We start from the raw sequence: 24,772 nt of genomic DNA on the forward strand, positions 1-24,772 counted from the left end.
GTGACATAGAAAAGAGAACACCCCGTAAAAATGATTTGATTTAAATAATTTTTGGTATGCATGTTGTTTACGCCAAAACAAATACTTCATTAAAAAGTTGAACAAATTTAATTGTTAAAAACTAAAAAAAATTTAATAATTTGTCGGTCCTCCGCGGTGTCTTATACATTCCTGTACACGTCTAGGCATGGATCTAATGAGGTGATTGATGTCCTCTTGGGGGATCTCATTCCAGGCTAACTGGACAGCATGACACAGCATCGCTAGGGTTTGCGGGGGATGGGGTAAATTATGCAACCTTCTACCTATAATATCCCATACATGTTCGATCGGTGAGAGGTCTGGAGATCGAGGTGGCCAAGGTAGCAAATTGACTGCATTTTGTTGGAAGAAGTCCATAGTCACTCTAGCCACATGTGGTCGTGCATTGTCTTGTTGGAAAACTGGATCAACAAGAGTTTCCAGATAAGGCCCAAGATGAGGTTCCAGGACTTCCTGGATGTATCGCTGGGCTGTCATACTGCCTCTGATGAAAACTAAAGGTGACCTGCTACCATATGCAATGACACCCCAAACCATTACCCCAACAGTCTGATGAACATGCCTCTGTATTGCAAACTGAGGATCCCATCTTTCACCCCGTCTCCTTCGTATTCTTGCCCGACCATCATGCATACCGAAACAGAATCTGGATTCGTCACTAAACACGATATTATCCCATTCCAGAGTCCAATGTATCCGTTCTTGGCACCACTGTAGTCGATTTTGACGATGATTTAAGGTGAGGGGTAACACGAGATAGGGACGGTAGGAAATCAATCCAAAACTTCTTATGCGGCGATAAATGGTTCGTATCCCAATGGGCCTTCCATACTCAGCGAACCACTGATCCGCCAGCGTCCTCGACGAGACGAACCTATCTCTTAGGGCCATAATTCGGAGTCGGCGATCTTGGCGTTCTGTAGTTCTTCGAGGTCGTCCAGTACCTGTTCTTCTGCCTGTTTGCCCTTCTTCGAACCATCCCTGACAGCATCTCACTATAGTGTTTACACTACGGTTCAATCTAGTGGCGATTTCCCTAAATGACAGACCAGCCTCTCGTAGACCCACTATTCGACCCCTCTCAAACTCGCTCAATTGATGAAAATTTCGCTCTATTCTGGTTCTAGGCATATCTCTACGCAGTTTCTAAGCACACTACACTCCAATAAATGTTATTTTCCAGTTGTATTGTTGATATTTTATTGCAATTTTTATATTTAAAAAAAACCTAAAATTCCGAATAACTCGTAAATACGTAGATAAATATGAGTGAAATTTTGATCGTTTCTGCTATACATATAAACAAACATGCATACCAAAAATTATTTAAATTAAACCATTTTTACGGGGTGTTCTCTTTTCTATGTCACGCAGTATACATTGTGCGAGTGCTGATCAAAGTCCACGTCGGTGGACAGCATTTTATGGCACCAATTTAAAAAGCATGAAAATGATGGTGCATGAAGTAAAACTGTCCCGACACCCAGAATCAAATCGAGTTTGCAAAATGAAATTCGTTTTTAACTCTTCGATTTCAATTGCGAATCGCAGAACAGATACTTCGCAACCTATTAAGGCTTTTCAATAGAAATGAATTATTCATAACCATTATGATGAAAAGTACGTATAACGAACACGTTTTGAAGACACTAATCATTTTACTTTCAGTCGAAAACATACTTGAAGACTGGAGAAATTTCCAATTGTCGAAATTACGCTATAAATTAAAAATGACTCATAATTGTAATTTAACTTTATCAAATGGAGAAAATATACCAAATGCTAAAGTACAATTTATAATTGAAGAATGAAGAATTGAAATTTGTGGTGTTGACGAATTATTGTCTTATACATTGTTATTTAGCAAAATAAGTGGATATCAGAATGGTTGCAAATTCATCGTGAAGCATCTATTAATATTCCACTTCACGAATGAGTTGAAAACATTCCGGCAATAAACAATATGGCGACAGAAAACGAATGGAGGAATTTTGTAAACATTGATGATGATTTGGAAACAGAGGGAAATTGTGGAAGAGGTAATGAACGTTGAAAATGTAAATATAGACGTAGAAGAGGATTCAGCAGATCTACCGTTGGCACAAGACGCTCTTAACGCAATTGAATGTATCAGGAAGTTTTTATCTTTTCAAAAAAACTCTGAAAATCATTACCAAGGGAAAGAATATCCTTTGTTAGAAAAAACGCATAGGCCAACTTGTGCCGTTTATAAGTGGACAACGGGTAGGAAACATGCGTGTTGTACATGGTGTGTAGCTGACCAAGGACCAGGGAGACAAGCAACGGTGATGCACAACAGACCAGAGAACACCTTGGAAAATTGGTCGAGGCAGGCGCGCTTGATATCCTTCGGGAATTTTTATTGTCAGCATTGTTTTAAGTTGTTATCTTCGTTGGTTAAAGTAAATAAATTGAAAAGCATCACAATTGAGAAGTTAATTCCTCACAAATAATCTTTTCATTTTCAACTGAAAATATATATGAAAAATGGAGAAACTTGCAACTGTCCAATTTACAGAAAAAAATAAAAATGCCTCATTCCTGCAAATTAGCATTATCCAATGGTGAAACTATAATAAATGCCAATGTAAAATTTATAACTGAAGGAGAAGGAGTGTTAAGACTTTGAAACAAGAAAAGACCTGAAAATTGGCAATACCGCGTGACGACGGGACAAGTGGAGAACGATTAGCAAGAAACGGGAAAAGGCTGTTAAGGTTCAAGTAGTCAGTAAAACATATCAACTGCGGAACCGTGTTGGTCTACCGGTTCCCGTCAGATCACCGAAGTTAATTGACGTCGGGCGTGGTTGATACTTAGATGGGTGACCGCCTGGGAACATCACGTGCAGTTGTGTTACCACCCCCCACTGAAGTAATGTGGAAAGGTGGTTCCGGGGGGTCCAGGGTAAAGAGAGGAAAAAGGTTTTAGTGGATAGTCGGCAATTGCCTGAAACACTGGAGTCCCAAACTACCAGACCAATCAACAATATAATAGCAACGGTCTGGTGTGCGTAAATGCATTTTTCCAACCTCTATAAAAAACGTAAAACATACGTATCAAAAAGGAGAAATAAACTTGTGTGTGTATATAATAAAAAATAAACTTAAGTGAGTGGAAACAAGTGTTTCATAGAAACCCAAACGGTGAGGTTCCCTTTAACCTCGAATCAAAAGGGGTGGTCCTTCCGAGCAGAGATTCCATTTCGGCGAAATAAGTAAATTTACACCTAACCAAAGACAAGGTACGGGAATGAGAAATTCAAAGCGATATGGGAAAATCTGGAAAAAATAAAGAAATGGCTGCGAGCAAAAATCGATTAAAGTTGACTTTTGCTACAACATCGGCTAGTACAGCGGTTCTCGTAAGAAGAATTTTAGAATTTGTATGTAAAAATGCTGTGAAGGAAAAGATAAATATGTACGGTACCCCAACTAAAAAAAAGGTTTTAGCGATTCCTGAGAGCCTGAAGCTTGACATCCAGTCGGAAGAAGAGACGGAAGTTAAGGAAGAATGGAAGATTGTAAATAGGAAAAAGACAGTCAATTAAAATTAAACTTAAAGAAGGAGAGGGCAACTATGCGGGTATGGTGAAATCGCTTTAAAAAAGTATAGACATGGAAAAGATGGGAATTAAAGTCAAGGGACTCAAAAAAACTAAAGAAGGAAATATACAAATAAATTTTGTAGGGAAAGAGGAGGATAAAACCAAATTTCTGGAGGCAATAAAACAAGACGTAGGAGAAAAAGCAGACTCGGAGTTGGTACGACAGGTGGAAACAATTTTCGTTAAGGACTTAGACAAATGTACCGAAGAGATGGAAATTATCGAGGCGGTAAGAAATATAGGAGAAAAAACGAAGTGCGGCTTGCCCCTAAAGTAAATAGGGCCAGTCAACGACATGCTTTTGTGACGATTTCAATCGAGACAGCAAATCGTATTCTAAAAAATAGTCATATAAGAATAGGCTGGGTAAAGTGCAGGGTAGAAGAAGTCGATGCACCTATTCGATGCTTTAAATGTAGTAAATTCGGACATTTAGCTAATAGTTGTACAAGTAAGGATACAATGGAGGGCAAGTGCCTTACCTGCTGTGAGGAGGAACATTTTATAAGAGAATGTAAAAATGACTCTAAACGTTATATGTGTGATAAAGATAGAGATCACAAAGCACAGAGCATTAACTTCCCGGTTTACAAAACTGTGGTGCAAGAGTGGAGGAGGACGTCAAAAGCGCCGGTTAAGAAATAAAAAAAAAGATGCATAAAGTAATACATTCTAAAATAATTCAACAGAAGAATATTATTCTAAATATAATGCAATTAAACTTCAATAGAAGTAAAAGGGTACACGATCTGATAGATAAAACTGTCATTGATGAGAAGGTCAATATAATTGGATGTGAACCAAATGGTAAACCGGAAAATAAAGGGATTTGCGACTTAAACGGAGATTACTTTATTAAGTTAATTAGAAATAGGCAAATAAAAAAGATACATAGATGTAAAGATTTTGTGTGTATAGTTTTAGAAAACTTAGCAATAATATCTTGTTATTTTTCTCCAAACGGTTACGATATCGATTTTAATGTACTCCTCGATGAAATGGCTATCCTTATAAGTCTAGTTAGCAAGAGTCTAGTATTGGGGGGGTAGCTTAAATGCGAAGACGCCAGGAAACAGGATCTCCGGTCAGAAATTTAAGGGGAATTATTCTGGAAGATTGGATCTCATCGACGGGATTGATCGTAATAAATAAGGGAAGTACCCCTACTTTTGTAAGGGCTACGAGACAGTCAGTCATCGATATTACTCTGGGAAATGACAAGGTTGCAAAAATGATTAAAAACTGGAGGGTAAACGAAGAAGAGGAAAATTTAAGCGACCCTAGAACGATTAAATTCCAGATAAACAGTGGTTTTGACGTTACTAAAAATGAAGCGAAGGCCAGTAGGAAATGAAAAATAACACCAAAGAATGTATTGTCTTTTGAGAAGATCTGTTTTCGAAATATCAAGAAGAGATGGCTGAGGAAATTATGCAAACAATAACGAAAATATGTGATAAACATTTAAGATGCGAGAAACGACATAAACCCCCGGTATACTGATGGAACGAAACGATAAAAGAAAAAAGGGAAAAATGTAACATAGAGCGAAGGAAATTGACTAGAAGTAGAATTAAAAATCAAGAAATTAGAATATTAGAAAGGTTACAGGAGGAATAAAAGTGTTAAAAGAGAGTTAAAGCGGGAGATTCAGCTGAGTAAAAGAAATAAATGGAAGGAACTGTGTCAGGAATAGAGAAAAAGGTTTGGGGTAGAGCCTATCAAATTTTATTTAAAAAGATGAAAATGGGAAGCAAAAATAAGCAAAGTAAGAATGTGATTAAAGAGCAAATGACTCGACTTTTTCCCATCGGGGATTTGATCCAATGCGAAAGGAAAGAAGAAGTCATGGAAGTTCGAAATTTCGATAAAACTGACTTCGACTTGACACTCAGAAGAATGAAGTCAAAAAAAGCACCCGGTCCGGATGATATAACCACCGAAATTTTTGTGAAATGTCTTAAAGCTCATAAAATATTTTTCTTAAGTATGTATGGTTGTTCGGAAAGTAATTTCGTTTTTTCCCGACAGAGGATTTAATGGTATTTTTTTGCACTTAACCTCACACTTAAGCCATATAATTTTTATATGCTTTGAGAGCTCATATAACAAGGCTTGTGTGTGAAACATTTCAATTAATTCTACGCAGTAGTTTTTGGTTGGTGCCCTTTTAAATATGGAGAGCGATAAGCAGCATTTTCGACATATCCTACTGTTTTACTACAGAAAGGGTAAAAATGCTGTTCAAGCCAGAAAGAAATTGACCGATGTGTATGGAGAAGGTGTGTTGACAGTACGCCAGTGTCAGAACTGGTTCTCTAAATTTCGATCTGGCAATTTTGATGTCGAAGATGCACCACGTTCGGGAAGGCCGGTTGAAGCTGATAAAGACGCCATAAAGGCATTAGTTGATGCGAACCGTCGAATAACAACACGTGAGATCGGATTGAAGTTAAATTTATCGAATTCAACAGTTTATGACCACTTGAAAGGCCTGGGATTATCCTCGAAGCTCGATATATGGGTTCCCCATGTTCTCACAGAGAGAAATCTGTGTCGCCGCATTGACGTCTGCGATTCGCTTCTCAAACGTGACAAAAATGATCCGTTTTTGAAGCGCATCATTACTGGGGACGAAAAATGGGTTGTATACAACAACGTCAAACGCAAGAGGTCATGGAGCAAAAAAGATGAATCGACTCAAACCATTTCCAAAGCCGATATTCACCAAAAAAAGGTGATGCTGTCTGTTTGGTGGGATTTTAAAGGAATCGTTTTTTTTGAGCTTTTACCGGATAACACAACGATTAATTCGGAAGTCTACTGCCAGCAGCTGGACAAACTGAAGGATGCACTTCAACAGAAAAGACCCGAACTAATCAACAGAAAAGGTGTAGTGTTTCACCAAGACAACGCGAGACCTCACACAAGTTTGGTCACTCGCCAAAAGCTTTTACAGCTTGAATGGGACACAATGCCACACCCACCATATTCTCCAGACCTGGCACCATCGGATTATTATTTGTTCCGGTCACTCCAAAATTTTTTAGACGGTAAAACTTTCATCTCAAATGATGAGGTCAAAAACCACCTCGATCAGTTTTTTGCCAGCAAAGACAAAAAATTTTATGAGCGTGGAATTATGCTACTACCAGAAAGATGGCAAAAGGTGTTGGACCAGAACGGCCAATATATAATTTAATAAAGCATTTGTTTATTATACGAAAACTGTCATTCATTTTCACATAAAAAAACGAAATTACTTTCCGAACAACCGATATAATAAGTTTTTTATTCAACGAAATTTCATAAAATTTGGAAGATAGCAAAAGTGGTACTACTCGAAAATCCAAAAAAAGGGTAATGCAGATGCGCCGAACTATAAGCCCATCTGCCTCGTCGATACAGCAGGAAAGTTCTACGAAAGAGTGATCGCCGAACGCTTACTGAAAGAATTGACAGATAGAAACCTTTTATCCGATAAACAACACGGATTTAGAAAGGGTAGATCAACCGTAGATGCCTTGGAGTATATAAAATCTATTACTTTGGAAATCAAGAAAAATTATATTAAATATCAGGACTTCTGTGTGATGATATGCATTGACGTGAAAAATGCTTTTAATAGCGTACTCTGGAGGAATATTGTGGGAGCACTCAAGAAATATGGCATTGATAAACATCTGATTGAATTGGTTAAATCCTACCTTGAGCATAGAAAGATCATAGGGGACGAGAAGAATGGAGATATTTTTCAGATGACCTGGGGGGTCCTCAAGGATAGGTGTTGGGACCAATATTATGGAATGTGTTTCATAATAAAATTTTGGAAACGCGGGTGGACGCTGGAGTAAATCTAATGGCCTATGCTGATGACCTATCGGTTATAGTGAGGATTAAGGATTCAGAAAAACTGGAAGAGAAAGCAAGAATAAATGTAAATAGGATTATAAATATTTTGGAAGATATGGGATTACGGGTGGCAAAACAAAAAACAGAAATGGTGCTGCTGGCCGGACGACAAAAGATTAAAAGCATGAATCTACATTTGGAAATGGAACAAGTTATAAGCACGGAGTATGTCAGACTGTTGGTGTGTATCTCGATAGAATGTGGAGTATATCTCGAGAGAAATATGAGATACGCAACACGTGTGGAAAAATCAGTAGAGAAGGCAAACCGCATGACCAACGTACTCATGAGGCTTATGCCTAAAACAGGAGGGTGCTCCGTTGGAAAAAGGCGGATTCTAACCAGTGCGGTGCTATCCGCCACTCTTTATGCAGCCCCGGTATGGAGGAAAGGCTGCACAAAGCAAATTAATCGAGGAAACTAGATAGGATAAACAGAAGATTAGTCATTGGCATAATTTCGGCGTATAAAACGGTTTCGCTGGAAGCAGCCTAAATGCTGGCCAGAATGCCTCCCCAATCGATCTTCTGGTGGAGGAAAGATCCGCAGCGCATAGGAACGGAGAGGATCAAAAGGTAGAGGTTAGGGAGGTGTTGTATAGAGAATGGCAAAATCGTTGGGATAGATACGAGGGACATGCGAATATATTTGTAAAAGATGTTCGGAAATGGACTATAAGGAACTTTGAGGATTTCAATTATTATCTCACACAAGCCCTATGTGGACATGATGTTTTCACGATTTACTTGAAGAAAATTGAGAAAAGCCGAAATGATCTGTGTTGGTATTGTAACGACATAGATAGTCCCGAGCACACTATGTTTGTCCCAAGTTTGAGGACGTAAGAAAAAATGCAGAAAAAAAGTGTAAAGAGAAGATCAATAAACATAACATTGCAGAGTTATTATTTAAATATTGGACACACATAACGAAAATTTTGGAAGCTATCATGACCAAGAAGACCCAGGACGAAAAAAGTCAAGGTCGACTGGGAGAACAAATCGCAAGGTCCGGGCGGTTAGTAAATTTGAAATTTTCTGCCCTCATTTGAAAATATGTCGAAAGATAGTACCGGATGGGAATAAAACTATATGGCAGCGAGAGGAATGGGTTATGAAGAGAGTAAAGGTACCATCTCCCCCCTGAAGTAATGCCTTACGGCGATTCCAGGGTGATCCAGGACGAAGAGAGGAGGGTTTTAGTGGGCAGGCGTCCCTGTCAGGGTCGAATCTCACATAACTTGGTCGCCAGGCAACCAGACCGGATACCTTTGGAAGGTTCCCCTCTATAAAAAAAAAAAAGATTTTGTGGATCTAATAAACTCATTAGGCGCACTTCATTGCATCTACAATGCGGCAAGGAAGAGATTGGATTGACCGCCATTTGGGTTATTGTCCTTTTTCATTCTCTTTTGTCGGTTGAGACAGTTCCACCCCCCAGAAGGATGAAACCGAACCAATGGGAGTATAAGGACCACGAGAAATTTTCCATCGGGAACTCAACAAAGGGCAGTCTCCATCAAGAACGCACAAGAGCTTTCTACATAACTTGAAATTAACACTACATACTCCAGTTATCAAGGACATATATTTAATAAAGCAAATCAAAAGTGTATCAATTCAGTTCCTCTCGGTCTGACAAAAACGAGAGTGGTCCTTCGGTGATACATAAAACCTAGAATCAGCCGCGGAAGCAGATACCACTAAGTTGCATCAGTGTCTTGGAGAAATTGAGTAGCAACCATCCCCGACAAGTATGGTATATTTACCTTTCCGACACAAATTAGCTACACAACAGTTTTAAATCAATTAAGAATTTTTTTAAGGTAATAAAATGTTACTACGTGATTTTATATACAATATAGTAAAGACTTCATTTATATATATATATATATATAGTCATTATGGACAGCTCTGTCAAGCGGACATCTCCCGTAACCGGACATTTATTGTAGTACCAAAGTTTTGCGCATATTTTCTTATGTAAAAGTTTCTCCAACAAGCGGACGGACATGGACAGTATAATTTTCTTTAAATGTTCGAAATGCTCCGATGAACGGACACGACATTTGCAAAAACCGGACAAAAACATAGTCGAAACTCACAATGACATCTGTGGTATTTCCCCGTGTGCACCAAATAATTTTACGCCGCATTATGGGATTCCCTTTTATTATTTTCAATGCTTTGTCTTTGTGTACTGACCGATTTGTTGGGTTTCAGCACAGTTGGACCAAAAATGTTTTATGATTTTTTGTATGCCATATTGTAGTGAACTAAATTTTTAATATGTAGTACGTACATATAACATAATGACACATCGAAAAATGTTAACAGTGAGGCAAAAATGAAAATCATCAATGCTGCAGACCAAGAAAATTTGAGTGTTCGAAAACTTGCTGAAGAGTACAAAGTTTTTATAATTTCACATATAGGGAATAAAACATATTTTTTTATACATAATTTTAAATTAAACATAGGCAAAACGCAAGCTGCACAGATTCTCAGGCAAAAGAAGAGCATTCGTGGATGGTGGCAATCAGGCGACAATATGAACATGAAAATAACAAAACTAAGAAATGCCGCAGCCCAGATTGACAGAATTTGTTTCAAATGATTTGCTCATGCTAGAAGTCAGCATATTCCCATATGAGGACTATTAATAAAGGCTAAAGCAAAAGAAATAGCTAAGGACTTAAAGTACGACAAATTCAGTGCATCCGATGGGTAGTTACAAAAATAGAAAAGACGACATAACATAAGTTTCAAGTGTATTTCGGGTAAATCTGCATGTTTCCCAAGAAAATGTCACCAAATTCTTACAGAAGTTGCTGTCAATACAGTTAGGATACAAGCCAGATGATATCTACAATGCAGATGAAAGTGGTTTATTTTTCAGGGCTTTGCCCGATAAAACTTTGACATTCAAAGCTGAAAATATGTAGGTGGTAAAACGTCAAAAGAAAGACTTACTGTGTTATTTTGTGCCAATATGATTGGTGAAAAGGAAAAACTTTTGGTCATCAGAAAACCTACGCGACTACGGACATTCAAAAATGTCCTTGTAAAGAACTTGCTAGCTACATGGACTTCAAATCAGAAAGCGTGAATAACAGGAGCTAACATGATTGAATGGTTTCTGGACATGGACAAACGAATGGAATCTCAAAAACGTAAAATTTTGCTGTTTCTGGACAATGCCGCATTGCACTCCAAAGACGTAAACTTGAAAAATATTAAAATCATATTTGTACCTCCTAACACCACATCAGTTTGTCAACCAATAGACCAGGACATAATTCAGAATTTTTATCGTGACTTTATTTTGAAACAGATTCTTTCAAAAATGGATACCATTTCATCGGCTTCAGATCTTTCAAAATCAATTAATGTTTTGAAAGCAATTTACTTCATTAAAAACGTCTAGGATAGAGTAACACCAAACACTATTCGAAATTGTTTTACAAAGGCAGGTTTTCGAAAATCAGAATATTATGTAGAGGATGACATGCCATTAGAGTTCTGGAAGAACGTAAAAGGCATTGAGTCATCAATAAAGGAAATGACTTCATTCGGTTAGACGAAACACTATCAACTGAAGAGCTACAACTAAACTACGACAAAGAAAAAAACGACGTGAAGGCTAGCGAAGAAACCCTAGTTCTGGAAGACAGTGACAATGAAGAAAAGAAGAAGAAAATTCAGGGGGGGATTTCCTTCCAGAATATGGAATCAAGCATGTTCCTCTTCTTCAGGACAGTCCTCCGAGATCGAAGTATCTTCGCTTCGCCGCTCTTCTTCCTGTGACTTCGCCTTCATGATATTTTCAAGCATCTCCATAATTTCGTTCCAGCTATTTTCATTCTGGAGTAATGTTTCTAAGACGTTTTCTTCTAAGATGTTTATCTTGGCATTGCATTTGGCTTCAGCAATTTCCCTATTCTTTTCGAAATTTAGACATACAAAAATCGTGTGTTCTGGGGTGTCCGTGCTGTTGCAGAACCAGCACTCATCATTTTCAGTCTTTTGCATTTTACACAGATAGCTCGAGAAAACTCCGTGTCAGCATAACGCCTGGGTCGTGAAAAAATTCATTATACCAAAACTTCTTATTACTTAATTTTTTACGTTCTTGATGAAATGCCTCTCGCAGCTACTAGAATTTTCTCATCTTTGTTGCCATTTCCTGTATATTGTATCTCTGATTGTTACTTTTTCAATTAGCCCATTTCTGTATAATTCTCCCTGTCCTCCATGACGAGGTCTATGGGTGCCAAACCGGCTATAGCTTATGTAGCTTTTAGAGATATTGCTCGATAGACCGAGATAATTCCTATCGAGAGTCTACGATTTATTTGCTCCAATTTTTTTAAATGGCATTTCACATTTTTAACTTCCTCCCAGAAAGAGGCTGTTTAAAACGATATGGATATTACTGTGCTTGTCAGTAATTTTCTTTTGCCCGACGAACAACCACCAATATTTGGCATTAGTCTCGATAATAAATTTAGCATCGACTTTGCCTTCTCACTAACTTTCTGTGTATGACTGCCCAAGCCCATGTTCCTGGATATGGTCACTCCCAGATATTTGACACATTCCTGGCTTCTTATTTCGTCCGTGCCCAGATTCCGGATTTTTATCTTGACCGCAAGCAGAACAAGTTCCGTTTCCTGTCTTGCCACCTTTAGACCCATTTTTTCTAAGTGGATCTCTTCTAATGGAATTTGATCCTTTTCTAAGCTGCCGCTTATTTTCCTCCACGTTTCTCTCTCATCTCTCGACATTTCTGCATCGCTTATCGTTTGTATAGCAATCGTCGAACAATTTTTTTCCTTCTGTGCCACTTCTTTTTTCTTGACTCAAAATATTCAGCAAGTCCCATATTTTTATTATATTTAATAAACCCGACTTCGATGTCAGAGCCGCAATTCCGTCCTTTATTTCCTTTTTTGTGTTTATATTTTGGGTTACGTGTTTTGCCACATTTTTAATAATTTTGTCCATGGACTTGATCAAGTTCCTGATCTTCCGTGCCTTTCCTCTCTCTATCCTATCAAGGTCCTCATCCGGAGATTCCTCTCTTTTTCTGGGCTTTATCAGCTTCTTCGTCTCGGCTAAAATCAATGTACCCGCACTTATACGATGAAATAGGTGAGATTACCTTCACGCCCATGTCTTTTTCATCTTCATCATCTTCCTTGTTCGATCAAGTCGGAGACAAACATCTTCAACGTCCTCCTTCTTTGGCTCTGTGTCGGTGGAGACCTTTTTTCTTCAGCCATATTTGCCTTTTAGAAACAAGGCCGCAACGCTAAAGTTCCCTATTAATATGCTGTAGGGTCCCTATTAATTTAGCCGCACGCACCTTCAATTGTTTGTTTTTATGTTTGCACTGTCCGCAATGTTTATTTTTATCCAACTTTGGGTTTCAGGTAGAATTTTTCCCCCAAATTCGTACAAAATTTGCAACAAAACTATGCATCGATTTGAAAGTTTTAACTGTTATTAACCATATTTACAGATGTCCAGAAATCTCTTATTACACTAATTACTATTTCTAATCAGTCCTATTCTGTGTGATACTTACCTTTTAATTGTCCTAGACAGTCACTAAAACTATGACGTTATAATAGTCACTATAACTTCGTATGAGTTTTATAGGCTCGATTTAAGTCACTATTTTCACCAGTAAAACTGCCCCCTCACCCCAAAATGGGGATAAAATTCAAGGATTTCTTCTCAAAGGATAATTTAATCCTTGAATTGCTAAGTTCGCTAATTTAAATCGCTTTGGATCGAAAGAAACCACTAAAATGGCAATTTCATTGGGAGCGCTCAGAAAACATGTCCGTCTCACACGACCGTTTGATCTGGACTCGGTGCTTCGCAACCTATTAAGGCTAAAAGCCCGTATAAAAAAAAAACTGTTTTTTGTAGGATTTCGAATTGAAATTAATGAATTAATGTCTTATACCCTGTTATTTAACAGCATAAATGGATTTACTCCTAACCATAGAGAGGGTACCATTAGATTAACGTATGGGGACCAGCAATATGCTGTTCTAACTTTCTCAACAGAATTAGAATATACAACCGCATTAAACCAAATGAGGATTTTTTTAAGGTAATAAAATGTTGCAACATGATTTTATATACAGTACATCTAAAAAGTCTCTTCTGACTTTGTGTAAGAAATGTCCACACTAATTATTTAATGGTACTTCAGGGAAATTGAGAATATCCCTACACCTCCATCGACAACTGATGAAAGCCCCAACACGAGTGGCAGCTCAGATGAATAAGTGTAGTAAAAGATTTACATATAAAATATTATTTTGAACTACCTATTTTTTTTTTCATTTTTTACAGACCTGAATTACAAAATTATAACGTAAACCTTCAGATTTCCAAAAAAATCCGGCACAAGTGCAAATTTTAAATCAACAAAAGTGTTTTCACTTTCATTAGATGTAGGACTCAGAGAGACCTATTAGGGCGCCTTGCGCCCATATGTTGTCTAAAAACAGAGACACTCAGTCACTGCTATTACTCATTTTGGTGTGTTACCTACAAATGCAAAAACTATAATGAAGGAATACGTAACACGTTTAATGCAATCAACTCATATATAAACATAAAAACCGGACAATACCGAGACAGCTAAAGGGGACATTTTTTTTTCTTTCCCTTCCATTTAAATTAATAATTGTGTGAATGCTGATCAAAGTCCTTGCCGGTGGACAGCATTTTGTGGCACCAATTTAAAAAGAATGCAAATGATGGGGCACGAAGCAAAACTGTTCCGGCACCCAAAGTCAAATCGAGCAAAATGAAATTTGTTTTTAACTCTTTGATTTCAATAGCGAATTACACAACGAATGTTTCCCAACCTATTAAGGTTAAAAGCACATGTAAAAAAACCGCTTTTCGTAGGATTTCGAAGAAATCGTTGAGCTATGCTCAACATTCAGTTGCCTACGTTAGAATAACACTTTTTTAAAAATACCGAAAACATCTTGTTAAGACTCTTTATCCCGTATCCGTCCGTATTAACAAAAGATGCACTACATCGTCTTGCTCCAACTCGCCATATGTTGTGCAAAGTAACTTTCTTCGGTTTCCTATGGATGCCTTTGGCACCCCATGCCAAAATAATTCCTTGACTAATATTATGATTGTATGCTAGTGCATGATAGATGTTGGATTCGTTACTGTGTGCGAGCCTCGCGCTCTCTCGCTCACTGTACTAGCACCACTCTAGCGCTCTCTCTCTACCACCGCCTAGATAGCACGTGGATCTTCCCGCATTGTCCGGCGACGTCGAGAAGGGTCAGACCCATCTAGACAACACGGTCAAGGAATATAAAAGGTCGTTGGGAAATAGCACGGATTCATTCAGACACAGAGTCGGTTTAAGTGTTAGATATAGTATCGTGAGAACGTTACAGTGCAGTAAAGTGTTCTTTAGTTATTAGTCGTTACTTGTATTATATCTTGGGTGTAAGTAAATTAGCTCCCCAAACCCAACAATAGACTTGCAAGAGATGACTAGTTTTCTGCAAAAAAATACACTGTATTTAGTATATTATGACTTGCAAACTTAATAATCAAAAAAGCTTGTTCTTCCTGAATTAATCAATAAGTGAATGTATAGGTTGTTGTTAAGAATGGTATCAGTCCCATAAACATGAGTTTTTTGTACTCTCAACTTGAAAACTATTATTAAATGCCTTACAGACTGGCTATTCATTATAAAGCTCAATTTTAGGTTACCACACCATGGCCTCAAACTGCTCAATTCCAGCAATAATCAGAGGGGCTTGGTTTTCGTGGGAAAACCGAAACACCTTGACTGAACTGGATGCGACCACCATGACCAACAGAGGCACTTGTATAGATATTAGAGATGATTTTCATGTAAACTACACAATGGTGTTTCACCGAGAGCATGAAAACTGTTACATTTGCGTAAAAATGTTGGTGAGAACTGTGAATGTGCTCGAAACTATGGAAAGTAGGTTTCTTTGATTCTCAGAGTGTTTTTTTATGTATTAAAATAATAATACAAAATTTAGGTCCATGCATCAGTGTAGCAAATCATTATGAAGCCACTGTAAGCAGGGTGTGCCAAGCTCTAGATCCGCATCAACAACTAATTACTTTGTTTTCCGAAAATTACGTCCCCGTAAATTGCAGGTCTTCTCTTGAGGGAGTGTGGAATTTTGCTTATCAGAACAGATTTAAGTTTACTGGTCAGTTAAAATTCTTTAAAGTTTTTATTATTTGGTGTTAATTATTGTTCTTGCACAGGGGAGTGTAGAAATCCCGATGCCCAAATTAGAGCTTGCCAAACTGCGGGCTCCCAATTTTCAATCACTAACCAGAAGTTCAATATAACTTACAAGAAATGCGAGGGCATGGCTGGGACTTTTGATGGAGGTTCGAGTCTAGATTTTCTTTACAATGCAATTTTGTAATTGTCCCTATTTAGTGGTAGAATACAGCTGCCTGGGAGATTGGTTCGTAGGGAAGAACCACTATTTTGCGGTGGCTAACACAAAGGAGTCTAGAAAGGACGAGAAATATAGGTGTTTCTTGAAAAATAGGGATGACGATTTGTTTCTCGGTGTGTCAATTACGGCTGAATGTGGAACGTTGAAGAGTGTCGAGAAGAGTCCTGAGAGGCTGCATGTTAGATCTGGTAATGTGGTTGTTTCGAGTAGTTTCTTTTTGATTATTGAGCTAGATTTTAATCTTTAGTTAAAGCTGAAGTTGTGGAACCAGGTTGTCGATTGCCACAGAATTTTTCAGGTAAATTATTAATATTTCTTTGGGAATAGAAACTTTACTGTCGTTCTTATTAGGTGAATGGATCAATACAGCTAATATAGATGCAGATGTTTTCATAAACGAAACTCATATCATTGAAACTTATTACCCTGACGAAGGTCGATATAGGAGAACAGTTTATGTTTGTAAGGAGCAAAGAGATACTAGAGTTATGATGTCTAGGTTAACAGTGGATGGCTGGTAAAGCACATTTATTGGACAAAAATTCCTAATTCTGAGTGATTTTCTTTTAGTCAAAAAGACTACATTTGCTTTGATTTCGTGCCTCAGCATCATAATTTGATTCGATACAGAATCGGCAAAACTGCAGTTATTAAAGACGATTTCAGTACTGTGTGCTCCTGGGTGCAGTTCCAGAACGACGTGAAATGGCGTTATAATTTATTTTTAAAGAAAAACCCTGTTCCCGTTAAATGCCCAGTAGCTGGAAAGTTTAATTTTACTCAGAAGGGAGATGTGCCCTTTGAAACTAGGTAATACTCATAGTCTTGATTTCAGGTGTATTGGAAAATTAATTTTTTTGTTTAGAATTTTGGGAGGTGTAACCTTGAGCCCTCGACCAAATACCTATTGCAAGGAAAATATTTCTGACTTTTCTGTATGTGATGAGGAACAAAAGGAAGTAACTATTGATGAGAATTACTGCCTCTCGGTGGATCATAGAGGAAGGCCTGTAGACATATACAGTACTTAAGAAAAAATGTTGGGATAATGAGCAATATGTATTAATATCTTGTTTTTAGGCGACCCTGACTACAAAATGAAATGCATCGGATTCTGGAAGGAAAACCTGAAGTCGTATCTCATAACTTACGACGAATTGGACCCTTTTTCAAAGTACCGCTGCTGGATCTATCAGAGGGCTGATTTAAATCGGATTTTAATGTCTCAAGGTTTAGTGGTAAATTCATAACGAAATGTCAATTTTTATATATTTTTCCTTGGTTCAGCTATTGGTCCCTATTGTGACTTAAATCAAACAGTATATTCTTGGAATTATACCGAAGGCGCCACAGTCGCTTTGGAAATGGAGGAATACGAAAGAGAACGTAAGTTTTGTGTTTTACTGTAAGAAATTGAAGAGTACTTGTACGATGTATTTTTTTTTTCAGGTGATCAATGTCCGATGTATTTCGACGACGGCTCGAATCCGTACCTAGATCCCGATTCTCATATTATTCAATTTAATTTCGGATAGGGGTTTTTTAGAAGCGGGGGGTAAGTTTACGGTGCCATTTTGGATTGATAATTAGTCTATTTTTATAAGTTTTTTGCAATAATTTTTGTATGCTGTCTTGAGTTTTTGAAGACTGATTACAATCCTTTAAAAAAAAAATTATATTACATATCTGAATCTCAAACACAGTAAGACATCATGAATTGGAATAAAAATTCGGACAAAACGACATCCACATTAGTGATAAAAAAATATTTAGTCACATTATAAATTTTTAATTTATAATTTAAACACATTTTGTGTGTTAGATCTGCACATTGTAATTCAAAAAAATATATTCAAGCACTGGAAACGGCACTAGAACCGTCTTTCAATAAAATGTTTGGTGACACCAACACGGATAACGTTCGTTTTCAGCAAGACAACGCGCCATGTCACAAATCGCGAACGACAATGAAGTGGTTCTCGGATAATGAGATTGAGGTCATAGATTGGCCTCCTCAGTCACCGGACCTCAACCCCATTGAACATCTTTGGACGATACTGAAGCGCAAAATTAGAGAACACTCTATTACACCGAAGGAATCACTAAAAAATGTTTTGATTCAGAAGTGACATAATATTACTCCACAAGAATGCCGACGTTTAGTGTCAAATTTACCTAAAAGAATCGCCGCTGTTATTAAAGTTAAAGGTTTTTCTACTAAATATTAATGTTTAATGTTCTATTTTAATAAATATTTCTATTTTGATCAACTGGTATTTTTCTTTTATCTCGAATATAAAATAATTTAAAATTATTGAGTTTTAACATGACTGGCAAATACTTTTGACCAAGGCTGTATTTTAATATTAAACTACGGTAGAAGATTTTTTTCGAAAAATCACGTTTGCGTAACCTGATCCAGATACATATCCAAATTTGCGTATAAGTATATGGGGAATTTTCTTCTGGGGATTTAGTACACAGATTATGTATTATAAAAGAATTATTCATATAAAACGGTTTTTAAATTTTAAATCAATATTATCAGCAATTTCTCGATCTTCACGTTGGGCTAAGAATTTAAAGTCAAGTTTTGCACTAGCTTAAGATGATTTCCCCTTAATTTTTACCTTATCTTTAGCAATAAAATTTTTAATTAAATTGAGCATTTTATTCATCGCTAGTTCTCCAAAAAGCGCATACTTAATGACGCCACGCCAAGAGAACTAACCGAATTTCGATATGATTGGTTGAACCATCACGGCTTGATTAAATAAGAACATGTGAGAGTGAGAAAAAGAATTTTTGGCGATCTTAATAGATCAAAAAATTCAATCGGCGACTTTGAATGATAAAAAAAAATGTTTTTACTCCCAATTGTTCAGGTTAGCACGTGTTAATGGGGAAAGTTCCGGGTCGACGTAGGGTACGTGAGAATTTCGAGGTTTTTTAGTGGGTAGGCGCAGTAGGCGAATCCCACACTATCCAGCCACCGAAACAACAGGCTGGATGTCTTTTGAAGATTTTTCCTCGATAAAAAAAAAGCACGTGTTAATGGGGTTCCGTATAATTCCCTAGACGGTTGGGTTGAGTTCCATAGACGTTCGTCTAGAATCCGCGCGCCTGTGGTGTCGTCACTAATGACATTTCGACATTCTGTGGTGCACTATACACTCGAGAGCAGTTCACTCCGAGAACCTGCACTGACGAGTAGCAGGGGCGGATATAGCTAAAGGGTTCGTTAGCTATATAAACTCAAAACGATCCTTAAAAGCTCTCTTACTCTTATTTTTTTCTTAGCTCTCTCTCGAGATAAAGTACCACAATTATCACCCTCAGTATAGTACATACAGACTGTGATAATAAACGTAGCAATAGTTTTGTGTAAATAAAGGTAGTCGAACAGTATCAGCGCGTATTTTGTATCTAGGGCTAGGATCCTTGCCGGGTTAGAATACTGGTCCCTTCAGCGTGTTCCCCTCGTAACGGAAAGATAGATTACCCCGTTAGCACCAACAACACGCCGTGTTACTCCGAATCCCATCGGTAAACGCAAACCCCTATAAACCCGACAATTCCATCACTTTCAAATAATTTTAGATTATGTTATGATTAGATGCAACGATGTAGGAGAACTAGATGAGCAATCAGTTGTCTGCGTTTTACCAAAACGGAAGGCCGGTTTGTGGTACTGCCCTTTTTACACTTTTTTAACGCCATAGACGGGTCATGCGCCGGCGCAATCGGCGAACATATAAGACGTCACGTGCTCATAAGTTGCACCCATGGATCCGTGCTTCATTTGTTAAAAAGGGAGACCACCTGTGAAAAGCACTGCTACATCTATTTTTTCTAAATCGTTGGTTCTGTGTTAGAAAACGTTTTGAGTGTGCCTTATTCTTGTTTAATAATAATAAGTTTAAAACTTAAATTCTCAAGTTTCGACTCAGTACAGGAAACAATAATGTATCTTCTGAGGCTTCTTGTGTTTTTGTTAATGGGTAAGTGAGAAGCTTTGAAAGTCGCTCTTTGCATTGTTATTTATGGTATTTGCTTTCAATTTTTACTTAAATGTGCTCATTGTAAAATTCTTTAATGTGTAGTAGGCCCCGAGTCCTTCACAGGTCTTGTACACACAGGGTATCATTAGTCATAACTGGATAGCCCTTGTCTAAAAGCAACCAAACGCCCAAATGGTAAAATTTACTTAATGACCAAATAATGTGGTTATCTATTTTTTAAGTTTGATTTAATATATAGCAAGGTGATTACCAAGATGAAATTCGTTAGTCATAAAATCAAACACCTTCCTGTAAAGAGCCTAACATTTAACTGTAGAACTCGAAAGGTTCAAATTGATTTTCTTCTAAATATACAAAAGCCACATGGTTCCTTTTAGCTAAGAGTTATCCACCCCATATTTAATGATAAATTAAGTCAGTGTTTGTAAGAGTCCATTAGGCTGAAAGAAAATATAGTTCTTATTCAACTTTTCTGGAGAACAAATATTTTGTTGAAATCCATTAATTCACCCAAAAAAATAATTCCTTGACTAATTTTATGATTGTATGCTAGTGCATGATAGATGTTGGATTCGTTACTGTGTGCGAGCCTCGCGCTCTCTCGCTCACTGTACTAGCACCACTCTAGCGCTCTCTCTCTACCACCGCCTAGATAGCACGTGGATCTTCCCGCATTGTCCGGCGACGTCGAGAAGGGTCAGACCCATCTAGACAACACGGTCAAGGAATATAAAAGGTCGTTGGGAAATAGCACGGATTCATTCAGACACAGAGTCGGTTTAAGTGTTAGATATAGTATCGTGAGAACGTTACAGTGCAGTAAAGTGTTCTTTAGTTATTAGTCGTTACTTGTATTATATCTTGGGTGTAAGTAAATTAGCTCCCCAAACCCAACAATAGACTTGCAAGAGATGACTAGTTTTCTGCAAAAAAATACACTGTATTTAGTATATTATGACTTGCAAACTTAATAATCAAAAAAGCTTGTTCTTCCTGAATTAATCAATAAGTGAATGTATAGGTTGTTGTTAAGAATGGTATCAGTCCCATAAACATGAGTTTTTTGTACTCTCAACTTGAAAACTATTATTAAATGCCTTACAGACTGGCTATTCATTATAAAGCTCAATTTTAGGTTACCACACCATGGCCTCAAACTGCTCAATTCCAGCAATAATCAGAGGGGCTTGGTTTTCGTGGGAAAACCGAAACACCTTGACTGAACTGGATGCGACCACCATGACCAACAGAGGCACTTGTATAGATATTAGAGATGATTTTCATGTAAACTACACAATGGTGTTTCACCGAGAGCATGAAAACTGTTACATTTGCGTAAAAATGTTGGTGAGAACTGTGAATGTGCTCGAAACTATGGAAAGTAGGTTTCTTTGATTCTCAGAGTGTTTTTTTATGTATTAAAATAATAATACAAAATTTAGGTCCATGCATCAGTGTAGCAAATCATTATGAAGCCACTGTAAGCAGGGTGTGCCAAGCTCTAGATCCGCATCAACAACTAATTACTTTGTTTTCCGAAAATTACGTCCCCGTAAATTGCAGGTCTTCTCTTGAGGGAGTGTGGAATTTTGCTTATCAGAACAGATTTAAGTTTACTGGTCAGTTAAAATTCTTTAAAGTTTTTATTATTTGGTGTTAATTATTGTTCTTGCACAGGGGAGTGTAGAAATCCCGATGCCCAAATTAGAGCTTGCCAAACTGCGGGCTCCCAATTTTCAATCACTAACCAGAAGTTCAATATAACTTACAAGAAATGCGAGGGCATGGCTGGGACTTTTGATGGAGGTTCGAGTCTAGATTTTCTTTACAATGCAATTTTGTAATTGTCCCTATTTAGTGGTAGAATACAGCTGCCTGGGAGATTGGTTCGTAGGGAAGAACCACTATTTTGCGGTGGCTAACACAAAGGAGTCTAGAAAGGACGAGAAATATAGGTGTTTCTTGAAAAATAGGGATGACGATTTGTTTCTCGGTGTGTCAATTACGGCTGAATGTGGAACGTTGAAGAGTGTCGAGAAGAGTCCTGAGAGGCTGCATGTTAGATCTGGTAATGTGGTTGTTTCGAGTAGTTTCTTTTTGATTATTGAGCTAGATTTTAATCTTTAGTTAAAGCTGAAGTTGTGGAACCAGGTTGTCGATTGCCACAGAATTTTTCAGGTAAATTATTAATATTTCTTTGGGAATAGAAACTTTACTGTCGTTCTTATTAGGTGAATGGATCAATACAGCTAATATAGATGCAGATGTTTTCATAAACGAAACTCATATCATTGAAACTTATTACCCTGACGAAGGTCGATATAGGAGAACAGTTTATGTTTGTAAGGAGCAAAGAGATACTAGAGTTATGATGTCTAGGTTAACAGTGGATGGCTGGTAAAGCACATTTATTGGACAAAAATTCCTAATTCTGAGTGATTTTCTTTTAGTCAAAAAGACTACATTTGCTTTGATTTCGTGCCTCAGCATCATAATTTGATTCGATACAGAATCGGCAAAACTGCAGTTATTAAAGACGATTTCAGTACTGTGTGCTCCTGGGTGCAGTTCCAGAACGACGTGAAATGGCGTTATAATTTATTTTTAAAGAAAAACCCTGTTCCCGTTAAATGCCCAGTAGCTGGAAAGTTTAATTTTACTCAGAAGGGAGATGTGCCCTTTGAAACTAGGTAATACTCATAGTCTTGATTTCAGGTGTATTGGAAAATTAATTTTTTTGTTTAGAATTTTGGGAGGTGTAACCTTGAGCCCTCGACCAAATACCTATTGCAAGGAAAATATTTCTGACTTTTCTGTATGTGATGAGGAACAAAAGGAAGTAACTATTGATGAGAATTACTGCCTCTCGGTGGATCATAGAGGAAGGCCTGTAGACATATACAGTACTTAAGAAAAAATGTTGGGATAATGAGCAATATGTATTAATATCTTGTTTTTAGGCGACCCTGACTACAAAATGAAATGCATCGGATTCTGGAAGGAAAACCTGAAGTCGTATCTCATAACTTACGACGAATTGGACCCTTTTTCAAAGTACCGCTGCTGGATCTATCAGAGGGCTGATTTAAATCGGATTTTAATGTCTCAAGGTTTAGTGGTAAATTCATAACGAAATGTCAATTTTTATATATTTTTCCTTGGTTCAGCTATTGGTCCCTATTGTGACTTAAATCAAACAGTATATTCTTGGAATTATACCGAAGGCGCCACAGTCGCTTTGGAAATGGAGGAATACGAAAGAGAACGTAAGTTTTGTGTTTTACTGTAAGAAATTGAAGAGTACTTGTACGATGTATTTTTTTTTTCAGGTGATCAATGTCCGATGTATTTCGACGACGGCTCGAATCCGTACCTAGATCCCGATTCTCATATTATTCAATTTAATTTCGGATAGGGGTTTTTTAGAAGCGGGGGGTAAGTTTACGGTGCCATTTTGGATTGATAATTAGTCTATTTTTATAAGTTTTTTGCAATAATTTTTGTATGCTGTCTTGAGTTTTTGAAGACTGATTACAATCCTTTAAAAAAAAAATTATATTACATATCTGAATCTCAAACACAGTAAGACATCATGAATTGGAATAAAAATTCGGACAAAACGACATCCACATTAGTGATAAAAAAATATTTAGTCACATTATAAATTTTTAATTTATAATTTAAACACATTTTGTGTGTTAGATCTGCACATTGTAATTCAAAAAAATATATTCAAGCACTGGAAACGGCACTAGAACCGTCTTTCAATAAAATGTTTGGTGACACCAACACGGATAACGTTCGTTTTCAGCAAGACAACGCGCCATGTCACAAATCGCGAACGACAATGAAGTGGTTCTCGGATAATGAGATTGAGGTCATAGATTGGCCTCCTCAGTCACCGGACCTCAACCCCATTGAACATCTTTGGACGATACTGAAGCGCAAAATTAGAGAACACTCTATTACACCGAAGGAATCACTAAAAAATGTTTTGATTCAGAAGTGACATAATATTACTCCACAAGAATGCCGACGTTTAGTGTCAAATTTACCTAAAAGAATCGCCGCTGTTATTAAAGTTAAAGGTTTTTCTACTAAATATTAATGTTTAATGTTCTATTTTAATAAATATTTCTATTTTGATCAACTGGTATTTTTCTTTTATCTCGAATATAAAATAATTTAAAATTATTGAGTTTTAACATGACTGGCAAATACTTTTGACCAAGGCTGTATTTTAATATTAAACTACGGTAGAAGATTTTTTTCGAAAAATCACGTTTGCGTAACCTGATCCAGATACATATCCAAATTTGCGTATAAGTATATGGGGAATTTTCTTCTGGGGATTTAGTACACAGATTATGTATTATAAAAGAATTATTCATATAAAACGGTTTTTAAATTTTAAATCAATATTATCAGCAATTTCTCGATCTTCACGTTGGGCTAAGAATTTAAAGTCAAGTTTTGCACTAGCTTAAGATGATTTCCCCTTAATTTTTACCTTATCTTTAGCAATAAAATTTTTAATTAAATTGAGCATTTTATTCATCGCTAGTTCTCCAAAAAGCGCATACTTAATGACGCCACGCCAAGAGAACTAACCGAATTTCGATATGATTGGTTGAACCATCACGGCTTGATTAA

General features: G+C 37.2%; 3 protein-coding genes and 1 pseudogene across 3 annotated transcripts in view; 3 read left to right on the forward strand and 1 right to left on the reverse strand.

The window, feature by feature from the left end:
- LOC136413624 (phospholipase A1-like) overlaps nucleotides 1-2,310 on the reverse strand; it is a 10,975-nt gene extending 8,665 nt beyond the window's left edge. The window contains exon 1 of the mRNA XM_066397305.1: nucleotides 2,217-2,310. Coding sequence (XP_066253402.1) covers nucleotides 2,217-2,310 — 94 coding nt within the window. The remainder of the gene's footprint in view (nucleotides 1-2,216) is intronic.
- Nucleotides 2,311-2,802: 492 nt separating this feature from the next.
- On the forward strand, nucleotides 2,803-2,920 carry LOC136413670 (5S ribosomal RNA; annotated as a pseudogene).
- Nucleotides 2,921-14,971: 12,051 nt separating this feature from the next.
- Nucleotides 14,972-18,367, forward strand: LOC136413508 (uncharacterized). Its single transcript, XM_066397100.1, has 13 exons — nucleotides 14,972-15,084; nucleotides 15,353-15,598; nucleotides 15,660-15,836; nucleotides 15,895-16,023; nucleotides 16,076-16,285; nucleotides 16,345-16,395; nucleotides 16,449-16,614; nucleotides 16,668-16,907; nucleotides 16,963-17,120; nucleotides 17,178-17,327; nucleotides 17,385-17,483; nucleotides 17,547-17,652; nucleotides 18,029-18,367. The coding sequence occupies exons 2-12, from the start codon at nucleotides 15,364-15,366 to the stop codon at nucleotides 17,630-17,632; spliced, it is 1,701 nt and encodes a 566-aa protein (XP_066253197.1). The 5' UTR covers nucleotides 14,972-15,084; nucleotides 15,353-15,363; the 3' UTR covers nucleotides 17,633-17,652; nucleotides 18,029-18,367.
- Nucleotides 18,368-19,924: 1,557 nt separating this feature from the next.
- On the forward strand, nucleotides 19,925-24,269 carry LOC136413507 (uncharacterized). The gene is made up of 13 exons (XM_066397099.1): nucleotides 19,925-20,098; nucleotides 21,255-21,500; nucleotides 21,562-21,738; nucleotides 21,797-21,925; nucleotides 21,978-22,187; nucleotides 22,247-22,297; nucleotides 22,351-22,516; nucleotides 22,570-22,809; nucleotides 22,865-23,022; nucleotides 23,080-23,229; nucleotides 23,287-23,385; nucleotides 23,449-23,554; nucleotides 23,931-24,269. The coding sequence occupies exons 1-12, from the start codon at nucleotides 20,062-20,064 to the stop codon at nucleotides 23,532-23,534; spliced, it is 1,749 nt and encodes a 582-aa protein (XP_066253196.1). The 5' UTR covers nucleotides 19,925-20,061; the 3' UTR covers nucleotides 23,535-23,554; nucleotides 23,931-24,269.
- The last annotated feature ends 503 nt before the right edge of the window (nucleotides 24,270-24,772 follow it).

Source organism: Euwallacea similis, chromosome 14 (assembly GCF_039881205.1).
Source record: "Euwallacea similis isolate ESF13 chromosome 14, ESF131.1, whole genome shotgun sequence".
Classification (NCBI taxonomy): domain Eukaryota; kingdom Metazoa; phylum Arthropoda; class Insecta; order Coleoptera; family Curculionidae; genus Euwallacea; species Euwallacea similis.

What these genes read in the sequence shown, in the direction of transcription:
- LOC136413508 (XM_066397100.1), top strand. Translation starts at nt 15,364, where the DNA reads ATGGCCTCAAACTGCTCAATTCCAGCAATAATCAGAGGGGCTTGGTTT. An exon ending in ATTGCCACAGAATTTTTCAG is followed by an intron (nt 16,396 to 16,448) that starts GTAAATTATTAA and finishes CGTTCTTATTAG; the next exon opens with GTGAATGGATCAATACAGCT. An exon ending in TCGGATTTTAATGTCTCAAG is followed by an intron (nt 17,328 to 17,384) that starts GTTTAGTGGTAA and finishes TCCTTGGTTCAG; the next exon opens with CTATTGGTCCCTATTGTGAC.
- LOC136413507 (XM_066397099.1), top strand. Translation starts at nt 20,062, where the DNA reads ATGTATCTTCTGAGGCTTCTTGTGTTTTTGTTAATGG. An exon ending in TGTGCTCGAAACTATGGAAA is followed by an intron (nt 21,501 to 21,561) that starts GTAGGTTTCTTT and finishes TACAAAATTTAG; the next exon opens with GTCCATGCATCAGTGTAGCA. An exon ending in GATGTGCCCTTTGAAACTAG is followed by an intron (nt 22,810 to 22,864) that starts GTAATACTCATA and finishes TTTTTTGTTTAG; the next exon opens with AATTTTGGGAGGTGTAACCT.